The sequence below is a fragment of the Xenopus laevis genome, chromosome 3L, assembly GCF_017654675.1.
Source record: "Xenopus laevis strain J_2021 chromosome 3L, Xenopus_laevis_v10.1, whole genome shotgun sequence".
Classification (NCBI taxonomy): domain Eukaryota; kingdom Metazoa; phylum Chordata; class Amphibia; order Anura; family Pipidae; genus Xenopus; species Xenopus laevis.
In genome coordinates, this window is record NC_054375.1 from 142,198,187 (window position 1) to 142,219,756 (window position 21,570).

Below are 21,570 nucleotides of genomic sequence, written 5' to 3' on the forward strand. Positions count from 1 at the left end.
AACTTACCGAAACTCCGCTTGCGCTCCTCTTCAGAAAAGGCGACAATCCATCAATTTCTCCTCCCTGGCTCTCACCTATAGAGGGCAGGGAGGAGAAATCGAGCCCCGCACGATGGATCGTCGCCCTGTTGCTTTTTCTGAAGAGGAGTTCAGTTAGTTATTTTTTAATAAAGACTAAATATGTCTTGGTGTTTTGTTTTTTTCCCGTTATAAAGATTCATTTTTTTCTAATCTTTTTTTAATATCTGTATTGCAGCTCTTCGTTTATGTAAAGAAAATGGTTTTCTGCTGAATCACGGAGCCTCGGTGTCTCCCCTGCGCCGATATAATGGCATGACCCGTCTATACGAGGGCAACTGGGAGGTCACATGATGAAAATGAATAAATGGACACCCCACTTTACTCTGTAACATTTTATTCCTAGGAAAGCAAATGAGCCAATAAAACGCAAATATTCACACAAATAATATTAACATTTTCTTAACAATAAACTAAAATGCCGTTTTTTTTGTGGAACAGAATTACAGAATATAAAATAAAAGGAGCCACAGACCTGGCCATGGACTGGGGGGGGGGCATTGATCCAATGAGGCGCTCGCTCGAGTGTTCACAACCACCAGTAGCAACAACGTGTCCGTTTCATAGAGGACGAGCCAATGGGGTAATATTCCCGCGCTGTCCCATGAATACAGATATTAGGGGCGCTACAGGCTGTAGGTCTGTGATGTCTCCGGATATTAAATATTATCTCTAGCCTACAAGTCTACCAGTCACAGAATCAGGCGGCCATTTTCCCAAGTTGACTTTGGCTCCCCCATCTTGTACAAACACATCACTGCACCTTGTTGTAAAACAAAGGATTAGCGGATTGGCTGCTAAACGTTCCTTACAAAAGGCTGGGAAGGAAATGTTACTTGTGTGAGTTGATACAGAAGAGGCGATTGGCTGGACACACCCACGTCTGCGGCTTCACGCGGCTACTTCGTCATTCTGATCTTCACCGCCATCTTCATCACTAACAGTGCAGAGATCTAAAAGGTTCTCCTCCCGTTTCTCTTCCTCGTCGTCCTGTAGTTGCGCTGGCGGCTCCGCCTGGCAGTCCCCTCCGTCATTCGATTGGACGTCCTTTTCAGGAGTATCTGCCCTGGACACTTGATTGGCTGAGGTCTCTTTATGTCTCTTGTATTTGTCTTTGTGTGTGGCCTCTGCAAAGGGGTTCTTGCCCTGCACAAGCCACAAGAAGAAAAGGTCGTTAAAAAGACAGAGGAAAATATCCCGTTATTTCTCATATTATGCATCTCCTCTGTAATCAGCTAAGCGAGTTTTAAAGGGATACTGCTATGGGAAAACGTTTTTTTTTCCCAAAACACATCAGTTAATAGTGCTGCTCCAGCAGAATTCTGCACTGAAATCCATTTCTCAAAAGAGCAAACAGATTATTTTTATATTTAATTTTGAAATCTGACATGGGGCTAGACATATTGTCAATTTCCCAGGTGCCCCCAGTCATGTGACTTGTGCCTGCACTTTAGGATGGAATAGCTTTCTGATAGGCTGTTATTTCTCCTACTTAATGTAACTGAATGCGTCTCAGTGGGACTTGGATTTTACTATTGAGTGTTGTTCTTAGATCTACCAGGCAGCTGTTATCTTGCGTTATGGAGCTGCTATCTGTTTACCTTCCCATTGTTCTGTTGTTAGGCTGCTGGGTTGGGAGGGGGTGATATCACTCCAACTTGCAGTACAGCAGTAAACAGTGACTGAAGTTTATCAGAGCACAAGTCACATGATTGAGAGCACCTGGGTAACTGACAATATGTCTAGCCCTATGTCAGATTTCAAAATTGAATATAAAAAAATCTATTTGCTTCATTTGAGAAACAGATTTCAGTGCAGCATTCTGCTGGAGCAGCACTGTAAAACAACAACCCTCCCTTCACCCCTTTGTTTTGTCTTTACTAAACTGAATATTCATCCTGAACCCTATTAATTGCACTCATGTGGAACAAAGGGGGGTTTAGTCCCTTTCTAAAGGCACTATAGATAACCCAGCGTTCCAAGTAGTGAGGGTCGTGATCACTCCTGGACGGTTTCCTTCTGGAACTGAGCTCTCAGACAGACCGATCTCTCACCTTTATATAACTGTCCAGAAGAGCAGAGGTATTTTTGTCGGAGAAGAATTTCCTTGCCCTAATAACGCAGTCATCCTTTAATTTGCAAAACATCCTCTGTTGGAAGAGACGAGAGAAGGGTGAGGGGGACACTTTGCTGGGAATGACACACTCACAATTCACTATGAACAGAGAGAAAGATAAAAACAGTAGCCGGCCGGGCAACCCATGGCACACAGTGGAGTTTCATTGACACCATATGGGTCGTCATAATCTCTGAGCGACTCCCATGGAAAGAGAAAGAGCAGAAGCTGCCTGTAGGTACAGGATTCCCTAGGTAAGTGAGATGAAGCCAGAACCCAATTGACAATCCTCAGAGATGACTAGAGAGGAAGTCAAACAGGAAGACATGGCAACCACCAACCCCACGTTGCTAAGAGGTGGGGGGGGGGGAGATAGGGCTTTATTGAGGATCATGTGTGATGCAGTACAAGGAGAGGGAGGTCTCTGCAGGGGGATATGTTAAAGGGAAACTTATGAAAATCAAATATGCCCTTCGTCATACTGAAACAAGAAGTTTTCTAAATACAATCAATTAAATATTCTGCATTGTTTCTGAAATAATCAAGTTTATCTTCACTGTCCCTGTCTCAGCATCTGTTTCTCTTCATTCTCTCTTCATGCAGCAGTTGGGTGTCAGATATTCATTGACAGTTAGATCCAATATATCTTATGGGGGGCTCCTTTTGCCTAGAAGATGTATTAGAGCTCACTCTATTAAAATCATCAGACATCATGCCTCTCTACATGCAGAATTTGTGCAAAAGGCAGTTATTTTGTTTGTACTGGAATCAGTTATTTGAGTGAGCTCTAATACATCTGCTAGGAAAAGAAGCCCCCCTATAAGATATATTGGATCTAACTGTCAATGAATATCTGACACCCAACTGCTGCATGAAGAGAGAATGAAGAGTAATGGACGCTTAGAGAGGAATAGTGAAGATAAACTTGATTATTTTATAAACAATGCAGAATATTTAATTGATTATACAGTAGAAACCCCATTTTATGTTTTTCAGGGAACCAGAAAAAAAATGGTGTAAAGTCCAGGAAAATGTAAAATCAGGTAAATGTATTGTGCAGAATATATAGGTGGTACCAAGGTCGGCCCCTTGCCCCTCTGATGCATGTGTCGCCCAGCTCCATGCGTATGTGCCTGTCGCTGCAGAAAAAAGAGAGACACTCAGGGTGCTGATCTGGGCCAGCAGGGCCCACAAATGTGCAGGGTCCACCGGGTTTTTCCCCGGTGTCCCGTCTGCCCAGTCTGACCTTGGGTGGGATCACAAAACAACAACGGAAAATGAGGGAAAGGGGATGTAAAATTGAGGTTCCACTGTATTTAGAAAGTTTCTTATTTCAGTCTGATGAAGCTTATATTCAATTTTAATTTTTGCAATAGTTCCCCTTTAATAACCCCTCAAAGTAAAGATTGGGGCTCTTGAGATGCAGGTGCAGCTTGGTGCCACGTGTATATAGATCCCAGTTGATACGTACCCTCCGATTCAGCGAGTGCAACTGTGAGACCGTGTGCTCCTTAATCACTTCTCTCACGTCGGGAAGGAGGACGTCACAGGCTGAGCAGCGAATGGCCTGAACTCGTTGCATGAAATGCTGCTGGCCGAACCCTGACACACAGAGAGGGTTACAGACAAATACTGTGGAGCAGGAAATAAATCCAATACAAAGTCATACCTTTAAAGTAATCCGGCCGGGTCACTGGCAACTTCTGCTCGCTGGCCACTCTCTTAACATCGAAGTCGAGATATTCCTAGAGCCGAAAGAGTCGGGTATCACATGGACTGCGAGAGATGAGTGCACCCCCCCCCCAAACCCAATTATATACCCAAGAGACATACAGGCACCCGCATGAGACATATTGTCATTTTCCCAGCTGCCCCCAGTCATGTGACTTGTGATATCACCCCTTAAACCCCCCCCCCCACCAGCAGCCTAACAACTAGGGATGCACCGAATCCAGGATTCGGTCCTGGTTTTTTATTTCAGCAGGATTCGGCTGAATCCTAATGCCCGACCGAATCTGAATCCTAATTTGTATATGCAAATTATGGACGGGGAGGGAAATCGCATGACTTTTTGTCACAAACAAGATAGTAAAAAAGTGTTTTTCCCTTCCCACCCATAATTTGCATATGCAAATTAGGATTCGGTTCTGTATTCGGCTAAATCTTTCGCGAAGGATTCGGGGGTTTGGCCGGATTCAGTACATCCCTACCAACAACAGAACAATGGGAAGGTAACCAGATAGCAGCTCCCTAACACAAGATAACAGTTGTCTGGAAGATCTAAGAACATAACTCAATAGTAAAATCCAAATCCCACTGAGACACATTCAGTTACATATATGAGTAGGAGAAACAACAGCCTGCCAGAAAGCAGTTCCATCCTAAAGTGTTGGCTCTTTCTGAAAGCAAATGACCAGGCAAAATGACCCGAGATGCACCTACACACCAATATTACAAGTAGGGATGCACCGAATCCAGGATTCAATCTTTCAGCAGGATTCGGATTCAGCTGAACCAAATCTGAATCATAATTTGCATATGCAAATAAGGTGTGAGGAGTTAAATCGTGTGTCACAAAACAAGGAAGAAAAAAATAGTTTCCCCTTCACACCCCTAATTTGCATATGCAAATTAGAATTTGGTTCGGTATACAGCCGAATCTTTCGAGAAGGATTCAGGTGTTCTGCTGAATCCAAAATAGTGGATTTGGTGCATCCCTAATTACGACTAAAAAAAAAATACACTTGCTGGTTCAGGAATGAAATTTTATATCGTAGAGTGAATTATTTGCAGTGTAAACAGTGTCATTTAGAAATAAAAACTACATCATAAAAATCGTGACAGAATCCCTTTAAGAAAGGTGTAGGAAATCTGTATGGTAAGTTCCGATACAAATAGGGGCGGGTGCCCACCTGTTCTTACTCCTCGTCCTTTAGGAAATTAAAGCGTAAAAACACTCCAGGCTCGAAAGATATCAACAACCTTAGTGACTGTACAATTTGCATTCACCATCTACGGGGAGATACGGGGTACGGAAGCTTCGGCTCATACGGATACACAAATGCTCAGAGAAGGAATGTTCTACATGACTCAAGGCACAATAGTAATGGAGACATTTTGGAAGAGCAGGACCTTTGCCATTGTGTTTGCTACCTGAATAAAGTCCATCTTGCTTCTAGGGAGAGCCGAATGCAGCCGTTTTATCACTTCCAGGTGAGTAGAGGTCCTAAAGTGCTGTTCAATTTCTCGTTGGTTTTCTGTCTGATAGCGGCAGAAGCAGCAGCTGAACTCTTTAGACCCGGCTTCGCTTTTTGCATCTTTCGCAGGGGCCTTCAACACAGGAACTCTGTAAAGAGACAACTCTGGTTTAAGAGACGCTATGCAGATATATACACGGGATATGCACCAAATCCACTTTTTTGGATTCGGCCAAACCCCCGAATTCTTTCGCAAAAGATTCGGCTGAATACCAAACGCGAATTTGCATATACAAATTAGGGGTGGGAAGGGGAAAACATTTTTTACTTCCTTGTTTTGGGACAAAAAGTCACGTGATTTCCCTCCCCGCCCCTAATTTACATATGCAAATTAGGATTCGGTTCAGCCAGGCAGAAGGATTCGGACGAATCCGAATACTGCTTAAAAAGGCCGAATCCTGGATTCGGTGCATCCCTAATTTCTGCACCAGTTATAGACAAAAGTCCGTGCTTTGAGTCAAACACTGTCCATTTTGGATATTCATGCCCTTAGTTACTTCTACTAATAATAACCCAACAGGAAGAGACAACAGGGGTTGTGGCGAGACAGACTGAAAAACTGCAAAAAAGGGGCAGAAACATAACTTTGCACCTATGACATGAACTATGGAATAATGCACTAATGCACGAAATGCACTAAATGGCCAGAAGTATCCATGACACCTGCTTCCCATGCCCAAGCCAAGGGGATTAACATGAAGTTTCTGCTCCCTTTGCTGCCCCTACTCTTCTGGGAGGCTTCCATTCCCAAACCAAGGAGATTAACATGAAGTTGCTGCCCCTACTCTTCTGGGAGGCTTCCATTCCCAAACCAAGGAGATTAACATGAAGTTGCTGCCCCTACTCTTCTGGGAGGCTTCCATTCCCAAACCAAGGAGATTAACATGAAGTTGCTGCCCCTACTCTTCTGGGAGGCTTCCATTCCCAAACCAAGGAGATTAACATGAAGTTGCTGTTCCTACTCTTCTAGGAGGGTTCCATGAGATGTTGGAACGTTGTTAGTCGGAGTCGTTTCTATTCAGCCACACGAGCACTAGTACGTTTGGGCACGGATGTTGGGGACCAGGCCTTGCTCTCAGATGCCATTGCATTTGATTCCACAGGGTTCAGTTAGACTTACAGCAGGGCTCTGCGTTGGCCAGTCATGTTCTTCAGATCCCGTTTTAGCAATCTTATTTTGCATTCTGTATAGGGGGGGCATTATTATGCGGCAATAGAACAAAACTCTCCTAAAACTGATGCCATAAAGCAGGAAGTATGAATGTCTTTGAAGGTTGGAGCCTTAAAATGAAATTTTAATATAAGCTTCATCATGCTGAAATACAATCAATTAAATATTCTGTACCATTTTTGAAATAATCAAGTTTATCGTCACTATTCCTCTCTCAGCATCTGTTTCTCTGCATTCTCTCTTCATACAGCAGTTGGGTGTCAGATATTCATTCAGCAAGTAGTTAAGTCAGCACGCTCCATGAATTCAGCTTTGGCTTCTATTTGGTGCAAGTCATACAATGTCCACTTCACACTGTTCTCTTGAGTTGCTCTACCCCATGGCCCGCAATAAGAAAATGACCTGCAACTGCTTGATCACCTTGAAACACTAAAATGAGTGAATTAATTTTCTTATTGTGGGCCATGGGGTACAGCAATTAAAATCTCAAGTTATAGATAGTGTCCCCAAAATACGTCGGGTGGAGATCGAATAAAAATGCTGCTTCAAAAAAAAAAAATCAAGATGGATCCGAAAATTAGAAACATTAGCCCTCCTTGGCCTCAATAGGGAATATGACTTAAACAAGAATTATCGGTAATTTATACATCTTTTACATAATTCTTAACAATGGGTTTTATCTGTAATTTTATTCTTTTTTTCTACAGGAACTTGTTCCACAATGAAATTTTTTTTTCACAGAGATCTATGTGTTCAGATATCCAATATGGGTCTAATTTGACACTATTAATTGTACGGGAGATACATTGTTGTGAAATGTGGAAATACACCAATAGAGGTCACTGAGGGTCATTTATTAACACTGGGCAAATTTGCCCATGGGCAGTAACCCATGGCAACCAAATTACTGCATTCATTATCTTTTTAAAGCCAACTGTAAAAAGAACAATCACGGATTGGTTGCTATAGGTAACTGCACATGAGCAAATTTGCCCAGTGTTGATAAATGAGCCTCACTGTGTTACAATGTATTTAAACATGCACATGTGCTGCTGAGTTAGCTTGATAAAAGACTCAAGGCAGTCTGAAACGTTGCTGAATATCTGGGTCAGAGCCAATGTTCCAATAAAGGCGTTTTAAAAGAATCCTGTGGCTGGTGTTGTCTGTGAGTAAACGGTCAGATATTCATTGACTGATAGATCCAATATATCTTATAGGGGGGCTCCCTTTCCTAGCAGATTTATTAGAGCTCACTCAAATAACTGATTCCAGTACAAACAAAATCTAACAAAATAACTGCCTTTTGCACAAATTCTGCATGTAGAGAGACATGATGTCTGGTGATTTTAATAGATCATTCATCTGACACCCAACTCCTGAATGAAGACAGAATGAAGAGAAACTTGATTATTTCAGAAACGTTACAGAATTCTTGTATTTAGAAATTGATTGTATTTAGAAAGTTTCTTATTTCAGTGAGATGAAGCTTATACTAAATTTTAATTTTTGCTATAGTTCCCCTTTAAAGGAGAACTAAACCCCCCGTTAATCAAAAATCCCCATCCCTTTCCGTCTATCGGCCCCCTCACTGCTTTCTCCTTCCTTAGTAACTCGGTAGAAAAAGTGTCCGTCATGTACCTTGGCATATTCATGCAGAGTAGAGCAGCAGAGCTCTCCGGCGCCATCTTCTGTATCTTTGGATACTCTTCTTTTCTTTGGCAATCTTCTGAGCTTTCCACGCATGCGCAGTAGGCATGAATACCAGAATGGTCCCAACTGCGGCTTCATGCCGGCGCTCACTTACTCGAGGAACCAGAAGATACAGAAAATGGCGCCGGAGAGCTCCGCTGCAATACTCTGCATGAATATGCCAAGGTACATGACAGGGATACTTTTTCCACTGAGTTACTAAGGAGGAAGAAAGCAATGAGGAGGGCCAATGGACAGAAGGGGGTGGGGATTTTTGATTAACGAGTGGTTTAGTTCTCCTTTGAGTTTTGTTTTCAGTGGAACCAGGGGCCTCTACCTAACACAAACCATAAAAACTACCCCAACCATTACTGCTCCTCCACTAAATATTACAGTTGTCGTTATACATTCCGGCAGGTACTGCCAAGAATTGGTGAGCAACACAAGCATGAATAAAGTTCCAGTGTGTGCCAAATAAGGACAGTGATTGGCTGATTGGTAGACCCTATATGGACTGGCAGCCTACATGAGACTGTTTGGCAGTACATCTGTTTTTATACAACCAAAAGTTACCTCTAAGCCAGGAATTAAAAAAATAAGCACCTGCTTCGAGGCCACTGGGAGCAACAACAAAGGGGTTGGTGAGCAACATGTTGCTCGCGAGCAACTCGTTGGGGACCACTGCTCTATGCAAACAGTTCTGGCTTGTTTTCATGGCTTCTGGAGTCAGTATGGAGCTCAGCAGCGAGTGTTCCGAGGGACTGAATACTTTAAGACTTGTTTCCGCATGCAGCCCTTTGCTGAAGCTCCTACTTGCGTTTGCAGTCGGCTCTGCGCCCATTGATACAGTGAACATACTAAAGCTCTGTTTGAACTTACATCTTTTTAGACTCTTTCTGCTTTTCACTCTTCAGCTTTTTTTTCTTTGGAGGTTTCTCCCCTCTGTCAGCTGAAACTGAAAGAAATAGGAACATCACCGAGAATCTCTGATGTACTTTGCTGGGTGATGGACTGGGATGAAAGATGGAACTGCCCACAGCGCGCTATATTGAGGCCACTTACTTTTTGGAGCAGTTCCATTCTGTGATGTTGGCTTTTCTCTCTGAAAAAAAAAATAATAATAAACAATAATAATAAACAATAATAATACTTCAGCACACCCCCAGCACCAGTGTTAAAGCTGCTGGCACACTCACAATTTCATTATGATTATCCTCTCTGTCCTTATGTGAGACACTGCGCCCGCCTGTAGGGAAAGGACAATTTTTGTTTGACAAAATATACTAAGAACTATGTGAATTTGGTGAGTATTTATTCCACTGTTGAGATTTAAAGAATGTCAACTTTTTATTTTAAAGGGATTGTTCAGCTTCAAACACTTTTTACAGTTCAGTTGGTTTCAGAGAGTTCACCAGAAATAAAGACTTCCCATTTACGTTCTATTTTCTATTTGTGACCATTTTTCTAATAATCAAGTTTAAAGCTTCATTTTTCATTTTCTGAAGCAGCTCTGGGATGGGGGAGGGTCGCCGACTCTTTAACAGTTCTAAATGGATACATTTAATCAATACATTCCTTAAGTTTGTCCCTGCTGAGCAGAATCTCTGGGTTTCATTACAGGCAGCTGTTAGAATTGATACAATAGTTGCTGATACTCCAGAGATGCTGCTGAGAAATGGATCAACTAAATGTTGCTAAATTGTAACAGTTCAGAATCAGCTCCTGGATCACCAAGTTGCCAGACTCAAACACCAGAGACACGAACATGAAACTTTAAATATAAATTTTGGGAAAATGGTAAAAAATACAAGATGGAAAGTGATTGAAAAAAGGCTTTATTTATGGTGAACAATGTGAAAAAAACTGAAAAAAGTATTTGGAAGTTTAAAAACCCCTTTAAGATCCCTAAAAAGACTATACACTAAGTCTGATGTATTTTTTAAAGGTGGCCCATACACAGGCTGATAAAAGCTGCCAACAGACTAGCAGCTTATTGGCCTTCTTATGGGGCCCTCTGGCAGGCCTCCCTAATATCAGGCTGATCTGATTGTTTGCCCCTTGGGCCGAATGATTGGATCACAACATGTGCCAGATATTAGCTGGGGAGGTCCTTTGGAGGGCCATAAACACAGACCAATAAGCTGCCAGCTCTGACTGCCGGCAGCTTTTATCAGCCTATGTATGGGCCCAGTTTAGAAAAGACATCAGACTTTATGTAGGGAGAGAGGCATGCCATTTGGGGGTGGGGCTCTTTAGAGAAGGGATGCACCAAATACAGTATTTTGGATTCGGCCGAATCCCCCGCAAAAATTTGGCCGAATACTGAACCAAAAATTAATTTGCATATGAAAATTAGGGGTGGGAAGGGGAAAACATTTACACTTCCTAATTTTTTGATAAAAGGTCATGCAATTTTCCTCCCCGCCCTTAATTTGCATATGCAAATTAGGATTTGGATTTGATTCAGCTGGGCAGAAGGATTCGCCCGAATCCGAATCCTGCTTAAAAAGGCCGAAACCTACTTTAGGAATTTTAAAATAAAAAGTCTACTTTTCAAACTACTACCTGGTTGCTGGGGTCCAAATGAAGAAAATGCTTAAATGAAGAGGAGAGTTATAAATTGTATAAATAAAATAAAAATGTCACCGTTCAGATGTCGGGTATTTACAGGGCTCTGGGGACACCTCACCTTGAGTGCTGCTTGCATTCGCTGAAGCCTTAACTGCAAGAACAAAATGAATGAAACAGAATATGAACAGAGACATAATGGAGCCGAGATCTAAGATGAGCAAAGGTTTTTCTCAGACGTGCAACTCCCATTAACTCCCACATTAGAGCTGGGCATACAAGACTCATTTGTTAAAGGAGAAGGAAAGCTATGGAGGCATTTTATTGCCAAAAGATTAGCTGCAATAGTGCAAGCTAGAATGCTATATTTATTCTGTAGAATGTTTTACCATACCTGAGTAAAAAGCTCTAGAAACTCTCTGTTTGTTTAGGATAGGAGCTGCAGGATTAACATGGTGTGACATCACTTCCTGCCTGAGTCTCTCCCTGCTCTGGGCTCAGATTACAGTAGAGAAGGGTGGGGGGAGAGGAGCAAACTGAGCATGCTCTTGCCCAGGGCAATGAGGTTTAAGCTGAAGGCAGGAAGTCTGATACAGAAGCCCATGAGTACACAATAGAAGAAAAGAAATGCAGTGTTTCTTTTGACAGGGGACTCAGAGCAGCATTATTTTGGGGGTTTACTGGTATATTTAGATGGACCTTTCTGATAAGGCTTACTTAGTTTTAACCTTTCCTTCTCCTTTAAAGGGATTCGATCATGATTTTTAGGATGTAGTTCTAAATTACACTGCAAATAATCCACTCTACAATATAACATTTTATTCCTCAACCAGCAAGTGTATTTTTTTAGTTGTAATATTGGTGTGTAGGTGCATCTCAGGGCATTTTGCCTGTTCATGTGATTTCAGAAAGAGTCAGTGCTGCACTATGAAACTGCTTTCTGGCCAGCTGTTGTTACTTCTACTCAATGTAACTGAATGTGTCTCAGAGGGACCTGGATTTTACCATTGAGTGCTGCTCTAAGATCTACCAGGCAGCTGCATTGTTTTGTTGTTTAACTGCTGGGGGGGGGGAGGGAGGGGTGATATCACTCCAACTTGCAGTACAGCAGTAAAGAGTGACTGGAATTTATCAGAGCACAAGTCACATGATTGGGGGAAGCTGGAACACTGACAATATGTCTAGCCCCATGTCAAATATAAAAAGATCTGTTTTAGTGCAGAATTCTGCTGTAGCAGCACTATTAACTGATGCTTTTTGAAAAAACCTTTTTTATTTCCAATGACAGTATCCCTTTAAGGATATTGACCCAATCTGGTCAACTACATGCTAAGATGGTCTTGATATACAAGATTGTAAATCCCTGCTCAATAACCCAGGCAACAATTGTATGCAGTAAAAAAAAAAAACAAAAAGGATAGTTGTGCAAGAGTGAGGCTTGTAACCCATAGACAGCACTGCAACCCCTGGAAGAGAACAGTGCTCACAGGTAGTTATAAAATGTTCCATTGGGCGCTGTATCTCCAGGAGCACAAGCTGCCGACTATAGAAAGTCAGACACTTGCCCTTTATTTGCCACATTCTCACCTTCAGCAGAGAACTTTTTGTGCAGCTTGAGCAACTTATTCCTCTTCTTCCTCCTGATGCGTTTCGGCACCCAAGTCGAGGTATTAGCGCTGCTGGTCTAAGGGATGAAATGAAAGAATAAACGTCCCCCCTTTCTGTCTCAGAACTTGCAATACTCAAATATGGCACGAGGCCTGGGGTTTGTTTGTTCTTCCCCACGTTTGTGTGGGTTCCCTCCAGGAACTCTGCTTCCTACCCACAGGCGGTAGAACGGTCTTCTCATGAAATGAACCCTATTGGTATCTGCAGTAGCTCCTCCCACACAGGGGCTGGTGTCTGTTAATGAGTTGATTTGATGTGAGCACGGAGACTCGTATACTCACATAGGTCCTATGTGTTTGGACTACTACACATTAGGAGATGAAAGCAAAGATCTGATTGGTTACTCTGAGCACTAGGTTCATACCAGGAAGTGCCCTGGCTGTGTTCCTATTAGCAGGACATTCCATGCGGGTGTACCAATTGTATAGAAGAGAGGTAAGCAGCAGCATAGGGGACTGAAATGTATTAAGGGCAGAGACACACTGCCTCACAAGAAAACTTCGGACGACTTCGGAAAACGAATCGCTATCCCGACGACGATTTTCATTCTAGCCGGCGGAAGGCAGTTCAGGGAGATTAGTTGCCCTGAAGAAGAGGAGATTTGTCGCCGGGCAACTAATCTCCCTGAATCTGACCGTGTGTCTCTGCCCTAAAGCTGCTGCCCAAGGCATGTGACAGTACTAGAATAAGTCCCTGGGAAGCATCAGTGTTAGTGAACTAGCTCCATAATGTGCTCTCTTTCTTTCTAGATCAGAGATGTCCAATAAAAGTTAGTGACCCACAAGCTCAGTGGCAGTTTGCAGGGGTCAGTTTTGGGACTCCATCCCTCCAACAAAGGCTGGAGAAAAAGGGGTTTACTAACCCACGGTTTTATTACTTAAAGAAGAACTAAACCCTAAAAATGAATGTGGCTAAAAATGCCATATTTTATATAGTGAATTTATTGCAAGAGGCTAAAGTTTAAGCTTGTCAATAGCAGCAATGATCCAGGACTTCAAACTTGTCACAGGGGGTCACCATCTTGGAAAGTGTCTGTGACACTCACATGCTCAGTGGGCTCTGAGCAGCTGTTGAGAAGCTAAGCTTAGGGCTCGTCACTAATTATCCAGCAGAAAATGAGCTTCCCCTGTAATATAAGCTGATGCTACAGGTTTGCTGATTATTAAATTCTGATGCTAATTGCACTGGTTTCTGTGCTGCCATGTAGTAATTATCTGTATTAATTACTAATCAGCCTTATATTGTGACATTTCTATTCTATGTGTACTGTATATTGTGAGTGGCTCCCTAAACTCAGTAAGTGACAGCAGCACAGAGCATGTGCAGTGAATCAGCAGAAAAGAAGATGGGGAGCTAGCTACTGGGGCATCTTTGGAGACACATATCTTTACTGCTAAAGGGCTGTGGTTGCCTTGGGCTGGTACAGAAGCACAAAACATAATGTACAACATTTCTAGCTACTTCTTTAGTTAGGCTTTAGTTCTCCTTTAAAGTACAATTATCTTCTCAGACAAACACACGCATATCCTTTTTCTCTTGACATTATATTCAGACTCTTCCTACTCGATTCTCACCACATTTGGGTCTTCTGTGAAGCCTTTCCATTCAATAGCGGGTGTTCCTTGGCTCTGGCTTTCCTGATGTCTGAGCCAGTTGGAATTGCTGCCCTCTGATGGCCAAGCGAGTGTCGTAGGATTTCTGGCAAAACCATTGGAAAGCTTAAACTTGGAGCAATACTACTGTCTAAGCAACATGGATTTGGCATTGGACGAACACAGTATAGGTATGGGACCTGTTATCCAGAATGCTCGGACCCTGAAAGGGGTTGTTCACCTTCCAAACACTTTTTTCAATTCAGTTGTTTTTAGAGTGTTCCCCAGAAATAAAGACTTTTTTCAATTACTTTCCATTATTTATTTTTTAAGTTTTTTCCAAAATCTAAGTTTAAAGTTGAATGTCCCTGTCTCTGGTGTTTCAGTCTGACAGCTCAGTAATTCAGGTGCAGATTCTGAACTGACAATTTTGCAACATTGAGTTGATACATTTCTCAGCAGCGTCTCTGGAGTATCAGCAACTATTGTATCAATTCTAACAGCTGCCTGTAATGAAACCTAGAGATTCTGCTCAGCAGGGACAAAGATAAGAAATGTATCAACTAAATGTATCAATTTAGAACAGTTTACAGGATCGGCGACCCCCCCCCAGAGCTGCTTCAGAAGGAAAGAAATTACACTTTACACTTCAATATTAGAAAAACGGTGAAACATAGAGAATAGAAAGTCATTGGAAAAAGTAGTTATTTCTGGTGAAGGTGAACAACCCCTTGAAGTTTTCCGGATAACAGATAATACTAGAAAATCATGTAAACATTAAATAAACCCAATAGGCTGGTTTTGCTTCCAATAAGGATTAATTATATCTTCGTTGGGATCAAGTACAAGCTACTGTTTTATTATTACAGAGAAAAAGGAAAAAATTTATAAAAAAATTGGATTATTTGGATAAAATGGAGTCTATGGGAGACAGTCTTTCGGTAATTCAGAGCTTTCTGTATAACTGATCCCATACCTGTATTAGTCACATACACAATATTTAAGGGAATCCACTACATTAACTGACCTGTTCCCTGCTGAGTGACAGATGCTAGATAGAAGGGGCACCTATGAGTAAGTGCCCCAGCAAGCATGAAAAACGTTAGGTTTTTTGTCACTCATGTCCAAATTAGGGATGCACCGAATCCACTATTTTGGATTCGACCAAACCCCTTAATCCTTCTCGAAAGATTCAGCCGAATAACGAACGGAATCCTAATTTCCATATGCAAATTACTGGTGAGAAGGGGAAAACATTTTTTTTACTTCCTTGTTTAGTGTTTTGCAATTTAACGCCCCGCCCCCGCTTATGCAAATTAGGATTTGGATTCTGTTCGGATTCGGCCAAATCCTGCTAAAAAAGGCCAAATCACGAACCGAATCCTGGATTCGGTGCATCCCTAGTCCAAATAACTTTTTTTTTTATTAGTAATTACAATTTCTTTTGAAGTAACTCACAATCAAGCCCGTAGGGCTGCTGCACACACTAAAAAGAGTTAATGCCCTGGTGCCAACAGTAGTATCATATAAAAATTTACAAAAATGCTGTTGCACTCTAGGGACTTATGCTGCAAAAAGCTTTATTGAATCGACCTATCGACCCCATTGAGGGTTGAAACGTCGAGTCAATAAAGCTTTTTACTGCATAAGTCCCTAGAGTGCAAGTTACATTTTGGCACCACTGGAGCGTGGGGAAAATTTGACTGTTGTAGTTCAGCAGCAGCAGCTGGAGAGCAATAGCTTCAAGTTCACCGCATTAGTGTGACAGACAACTGGTAGCACTTGTTATGGGCATTACTGATGCCAGCCAAGAAAGGCAACAAGTGTAGCAACTGCCAAATAAATCAGACTATCACTTACAGGTGCAAACACAGAAGCCATTGCAGAGGGTATATGTTTGTGGAAGCAGGAGTGTCAGCTCTTGGTACACAATTAGCAGTTCCCGGTCCTCTTACCTGTGTGCAGCCTGGGAATCATCACTGTGTGTTTCAAAGCTCTTGTACTGGGGGCCGGCAGAGGAAAGGCTTGCGCTCCAGTTGGAGGAATACAGAGGAAGCTGAGGGATGTTATAACCTGACAACAAACAACAATGGGCACATATTTAGTCACATATTACAGTTAGGGTTGCCACCTAGCTGGTATTTTACTGGCTTGGCCAGTAGAAATAATGGTTGATCCCAATGTTATTAATGGCATATGAATTTGCTGTGATTTCCTAATGCCTACTATTGCTTCCTACACTCAGTCTTTGTACTTAAAGGGGTTGTGCTCCTTTGAGTTAACATTTAGTATGATGTGAGCAGTGATCACCAACCAGTAGCTCGTGAGTAACATGTTGCTCTCCAACCCCTTGGATGTTGCTCCCAGTTGACTCAAAAGATGTTTATTTTTTAATTCCAGACTTGGAGACAAGTTTTGGTTGTATAACACAAGGTGCACTGTCAAACAGAACCTCAATGTAGGTCACAATCCACATAGGGGCTACTAAATGGCCAATAACTTATTTGGCACCTCAAGAAAATTTTTCATGCTAGTGTTGCTCCCCAACTCCTCTTACTTCTGATTGTTGTTCACGGGTTCAAAAGGTTGGGGATCCCTGATGTAGAGAGTCATATTCGGAGACAATTTGCTATTAGTTTTCACTTTTAATTTTTTTTAGTTTTTGAGTTATTTTGCTTTTTATTCAGAAGCTCTCCAGTTTGCAATTTCAGCAATCTGGTTGCTAGGGTCCAGATTACCCTAGCAAACATCCATTGATTGTAATATGAATAGGCCTGAATAGAAATAAGAATAAAAAAAGTAGCAATAACAATAAATGTGTAGCCTTACAGAGGGCGTGGTTTTAGATGGGGTCAGTGCCCCCATGTAAAAGCTGTAAAGGTTTAGGAGGAGAAGGCAAATTATTCAAAAACAAAAAAAAAAAAATTGAAACGTTGCTTAGAATTGCCCGTCCTCTAACATAATAAAAGTTATCTTAAAGGTGAACCACCCTTCAAATGGTGTTGTGCACATTTGAATTAACCTTTAATATGATGTAGAGTGATATTCTGATACCATTTGGTTTTCACTTTTAAATATTTTTGGTTTTGTTATTTAACTTTTAATTTAGCAACTGTCGAGTTTGCAGTTTATGCCGCATGGTTGCTAGGATCCAAATTACTCTAGCAACCATGCATTGATTTGAATAAGAGACTGGAGGACTGGATAGAAAGAGGAGTAATAAAAACTAACAATAACAATAAATTTGTAGCCTTACAGAGCATTTGTTTTTAGATGGGGTCAGTGACCATTTGAAAGCTGCATAGAAAACAAAAAAAAAAATGAAATAGTTGCTTAGCATTGGTCATTCTAGAACATACTAAAAGTTGTCTTAAAGGGGACCCATCACCCAAATAAATTATTCAAAATCCTATTTTATCACATTAGTCAAGTAAAAGGAAATTTAATTACACTATATAAATGATTTGAATCTTGCTTCCTTCATTCTGGTTTTTCAAATTTATAGCAAGCAGGCAGCAGCCATTTTGTGGACACTGTTATTAAGACAAGCCTTGTATCATCTCAGAGTCTTGTTTGTGCACCAGAATGGGGACCCGATGCCCATCCCCATGTCCTGGTTACACAATTAAATGGTGAAGAGAACTGGGGGAATGTGGGGAGAGCAGTGAGATCTAGGAAGTGCTGAATGGAAAGTGAAAGTAATGGTCTGCCCCGCCTCTATGCCCGGGGCAGTGGCAGACAATATTTGATTGACAGCTGAGATTTTTAAATGAGCTTACAACAGCTATGAATGCTTTAATAATAAATATAAATTGGAGTTCATGTTTAATTTGAAAAGGACTTTTTATCATACAGATTTGTCTGTCTGGGTGACAGGTCCCCTTTAAAGGTGAACCACCCTTTTAACCCAGCCCATTTCCCCCTAGGATAGTTCCACCCCCACCCTCCTTTTAGGAGCAGAGGCAGCAGGGAAGGTAGCCCGTGTTTTACTGCATTGAGCAGCAAGCAGTCATGTTGAAGTGCATTGTAACCTAGTGACAGCCATGCTGCCTGGGGCAGTAGTGCGTCTCCCTGGTGGGGAGCTGGTTATATTAGTTGGAGCGAGAGATTTCCATTTATCACTATATCATGATGGTGCAACTTGATGTTACTGGGCACCACACCAAAGTCATTTTAGGGCCCCCCAACATCCAAATCGAGAGGTTGTCCTGTTTTACCGATATGTTGAAATTTTTCTTTATTTGGGCCTCACGGGACCCCATATTCCTCTCGGGAATGTAGTTACATCCCTGTCTGTAGCAGGAGGGATTCCTGTCCAGCATTAATAAGGCCTCAGGGTCTCTGGGCATGAAATTCATCCCATAATCATGAAGTCACTGGCTATGTTATGATGAGGACTCAATACCTTAGTGTAGACTTTGAGAACTACAAGGAAGAAATATGGCAGGAAGGAGAAAACGATTTCCTCAGCAGAATGTGGCTTGGCAGGCACAAACAAGCGCTGTCCTCAATGTAGAGTCCTGCAGCGGGTCGGGTACCTGGTACGCTGCAAAAAAAGCAGGTACCCTGTGGAATGAGGGGTGGATTTTCAGGTGCGGGTATAGATGGTGATCTGCGGGTCGCATCTAAAATTCTCATGTTATGTACTATTGTCTATATTTCAGTCCATTTAAAGCTTTACAAAACTTGTTTCTGTCCCCGCCCACTTTTGATGATGTCTCTTCCGGTTTGCAGCAACAGCTCTTCCTGTTTGATGGTGGTCGGCGAGTTGCGGATAAGGCAGTTGCGGGTCCGGGATCAAAGCGGGTAAATGTGTGGTTTACGGTATGGGTTTAAGAAATTGGTTCTGTGCAGGACTCTTCCTCAATGGCTTATGGGGTCCCCCCCTGCCTAGGCAACTTGATCAGCTGCTAAGTGCCAGATATTCTTTCCCAAAGGAAAGGTCCACCAAGCAATGGTGGTAGGAACCTTTTTTTAAGCCCATGAAACAAGTCCTTACACTTATCCCATGTGCTGGAGAAGATCAGCAGGAGGCCTGTGCTCTACAGTAGACTCTTCTTCACTCGCCGACTGCTCCTGCCATCTTTTGTTGCGACTGGGCAACCTGCTTCATCAGGAAGTCTAGAACTGCCAACATGGGCAGTGAGTGGGTGAGGTGGAAAGCACAATGTGTATCTGAATGAGCAGTAAATATTCTTCTGAATCCTAGAACTAATGTATTTCAACAATCTCAAGTTACTGGAAGTCCCGGCAGATCTCTACAGATGGGCAAATTTCAGAGAATTTCAAAGACCTTAGCCAAGTCTGCAGTTTTGTGGGGGTCAAATGGGTTCAACATCCCCTGACCACTAGTGATGGTGGTGGGCTTAGTTAGAAAACAATGCAAAAATTCTAAATAGAGAATTGGGACTCGCATGGATGTCACATGACATGGCAGGTTGACGGGTTTCCCACCAAATTGGGCAACTAATTTAAAGCCCAGACGGGTTTCAAAAGTACAATCCACCAAGGTATGGATTTGAGTTATTTTTTTTAACGGCATTGGCTGGTTTGTTCCATATACCTCCCAACTGTTCAGTTTTTCGCAGCACAGTCCCGATTTTGACAGCTTAACCCGCAGTCCTGGGTTTGTTACTGAAATAGCCCAACTTTCTCTTATCTCCTGCAGCGAACAGTCATAAAAAGATCCACTGTTTCTGAAAAGTAATTGGCTATTAGTGGAGAGCTCAGAATACATGCTAGGTGCAGATTAGGGCACACGGGCAGATTTAGTCGACTGGCGACTAATCGCCTCTTCTGCGGGGAGACAATCTCCCTGAACTGCCTTCCCCCTGCAATAATGAGAAAACGCCAGCGCAATGGCACTCATGGCTCTTTGATTTCCTAAGTCGCCCAAAGTTGCCTCACGAGGAAACTTCAGAAATCGAAGCGCCGCGAGTGCATTGGCACAGGTGATTTTTGATTTTAGCAGGCGGAAGGCAGTTCGGGGAGATTGTCGCCCTGAATAAGAGGCTATTAGTCGCCATGCGACTAGATCTCACCCAATCGGCCCGGGTACCCCTGCCCTTAGATCTTTTGTAAACAAAAAAAGATAAGCAAAGAAACAACTAACAATTTAAGATGAACAGGTCTCCTGGGGAAACAGCGACTCGCAGCTTAAAGGGCAATTCACCTTCCTTGGCAAAACTGTAATAACAAAAACCTGACAAATTTTGTAAAAAGAACACGCATAGTAAAAGTTCATTGAAAGATGAATGAGAAGGCAATGGCAGAGTCATTGGGCACAGGGTAGAGGGGAGTAATATTGGCCCAGGCGGGTATCCGTACCTTCCCAGCGCACGGAGGTCTGTGTGACTGATCCTGTAGAGAAACAGAAGGAGGAGGAACATTGAGTTGAATGACAGAAATGTCTCACACAATTGCTCTTTCCCACAGAGGGGGAGACTCTTACCTTGCTGGTTACTCACTGCGCCCCATGAGCCAAATGCTGTGAGGGGAACACAAAGGGGAGTTAGCGCTGGGTGTCACGTGAACACTTGGAGCAAAACTACACTGTACGGGGGGGGCAAATAAGCGACCTCACAACAAACACAGAAAACGAATTACTGCAAAGACGTAATCGCCCCCGTCCTTATAAACACCCCAGATAGAGAAACGTCTCCGCATTCGCGCTCAATGACAGGAAACACTAACACCCTGCTGGCCGGCAGGTCGCTCACCGTAGTAACCAGGATCCATCGCCTCCAGCACAGTAAAGAGGAGACTACTTCCGGATGAACTTAACCTGCACCTGCGCACTGCGCGCCCCCTTCCTATTGGCTAGATACGCGAGGTGACGGAACGACTGAGGCCATTGGTGGAAGTGCCGAAGGCGGGACCAGGCGTTCTTGCTGTAGCAGCTCAGTTTCCATTTTGGGGAAGCAGATGATTGACAGGTTTATGGTTGTGTGGTGAAATAATAAACCCCGTCCTGCTTCTGCAGTTTGTTTTTTTCTCCGCCAATAAACTACTTCTTGCTCCCTGATGCCAGAGAACTTGAATGGGTTGTTCACCCGTATGTCCAAACACTTTGAAAATGGAACAAAAATATGTGTACCACGCCCATTTTTGTGGCCACACCCACTTACAAAAGTTGGTTGGTTATAAAAGTTTGAGAACATTTAGGGTTAGTTCACACAGGTGGTTTTGGGGAGATTTGGTTGCCTGGCGACTAATCGCCTTGTTTTTGCGGCAACCAATCTCCCCAAACGCCTTCCCTGTTCCTGCTCTGGCTACAATGAAAAAACGCCGGCGCTAATCACACGCAGCGGTTCGTTTTCCGGAGTCGCCCGAAGTTGCCTCACGTGGAAACTTCGGCCCCTTCAGAAAACGAATCGCCGCGTGTGATTAGCGCCGGCGCTTTTTCATTTTAGCCGGTGCAGGAACAGGGAA

General features: G+C 42.7%; 1 protein-coding gene across 2 annotated transcripts; it reads right to left on the reverse strand.

Moving 5' to 3' along the window:
• Positions 1-398: 398 nt before the first annotated feature.
• On the reverse strand, positions 399-20,990 carry LOC733151 (A-kinase anchor protein 8-like). 2 transcript variants are annotated; one of them, XM_018253605.2, is made up of 15 exons: positions 20,859-20,990; positions 20,591-20,626; positions 20,467-20,499; positions 16,095-16,212; positions 14,122-14,245; positions 12,467-12,563; positions 11,001-11,033; positions 9,508-9,557; positions 9,374-9,413; positions 9,191-9,266; positions 5,348-5,540; positions 3,864-3,939; positions 3,666-3,796; positions 2,133-2,228; positions 399-1,224 (listed from the first exon to the last, which is right to left on the reverse strand). In XM_018253605.2, the coding sequence occupies exons 1-15, from the start codon at positions 20,875-20,877 to the stop codon at positions 970-972; spliced, it is 1,377 nt and encodes a 458-aa protein (XP_018109094.1). In that variant the 5' UTR covers positions 20,878-20,990; the 3' UTR covers positions 399-969. The 2 variants fall into 2 exon arrangements, with proteins under 2 accessions (XP_018109094.1, XP_018109093.1); XM_018253604.2 differs by lacking the exons at positions 20,467-20,499; positions 20,591-20,626; positions 20,859-20,990 and adding an exon at positions 20,252-20,446.
• Between the last annotated feature and the right edge of the window lie 580 nt (positions 20,991-21,570).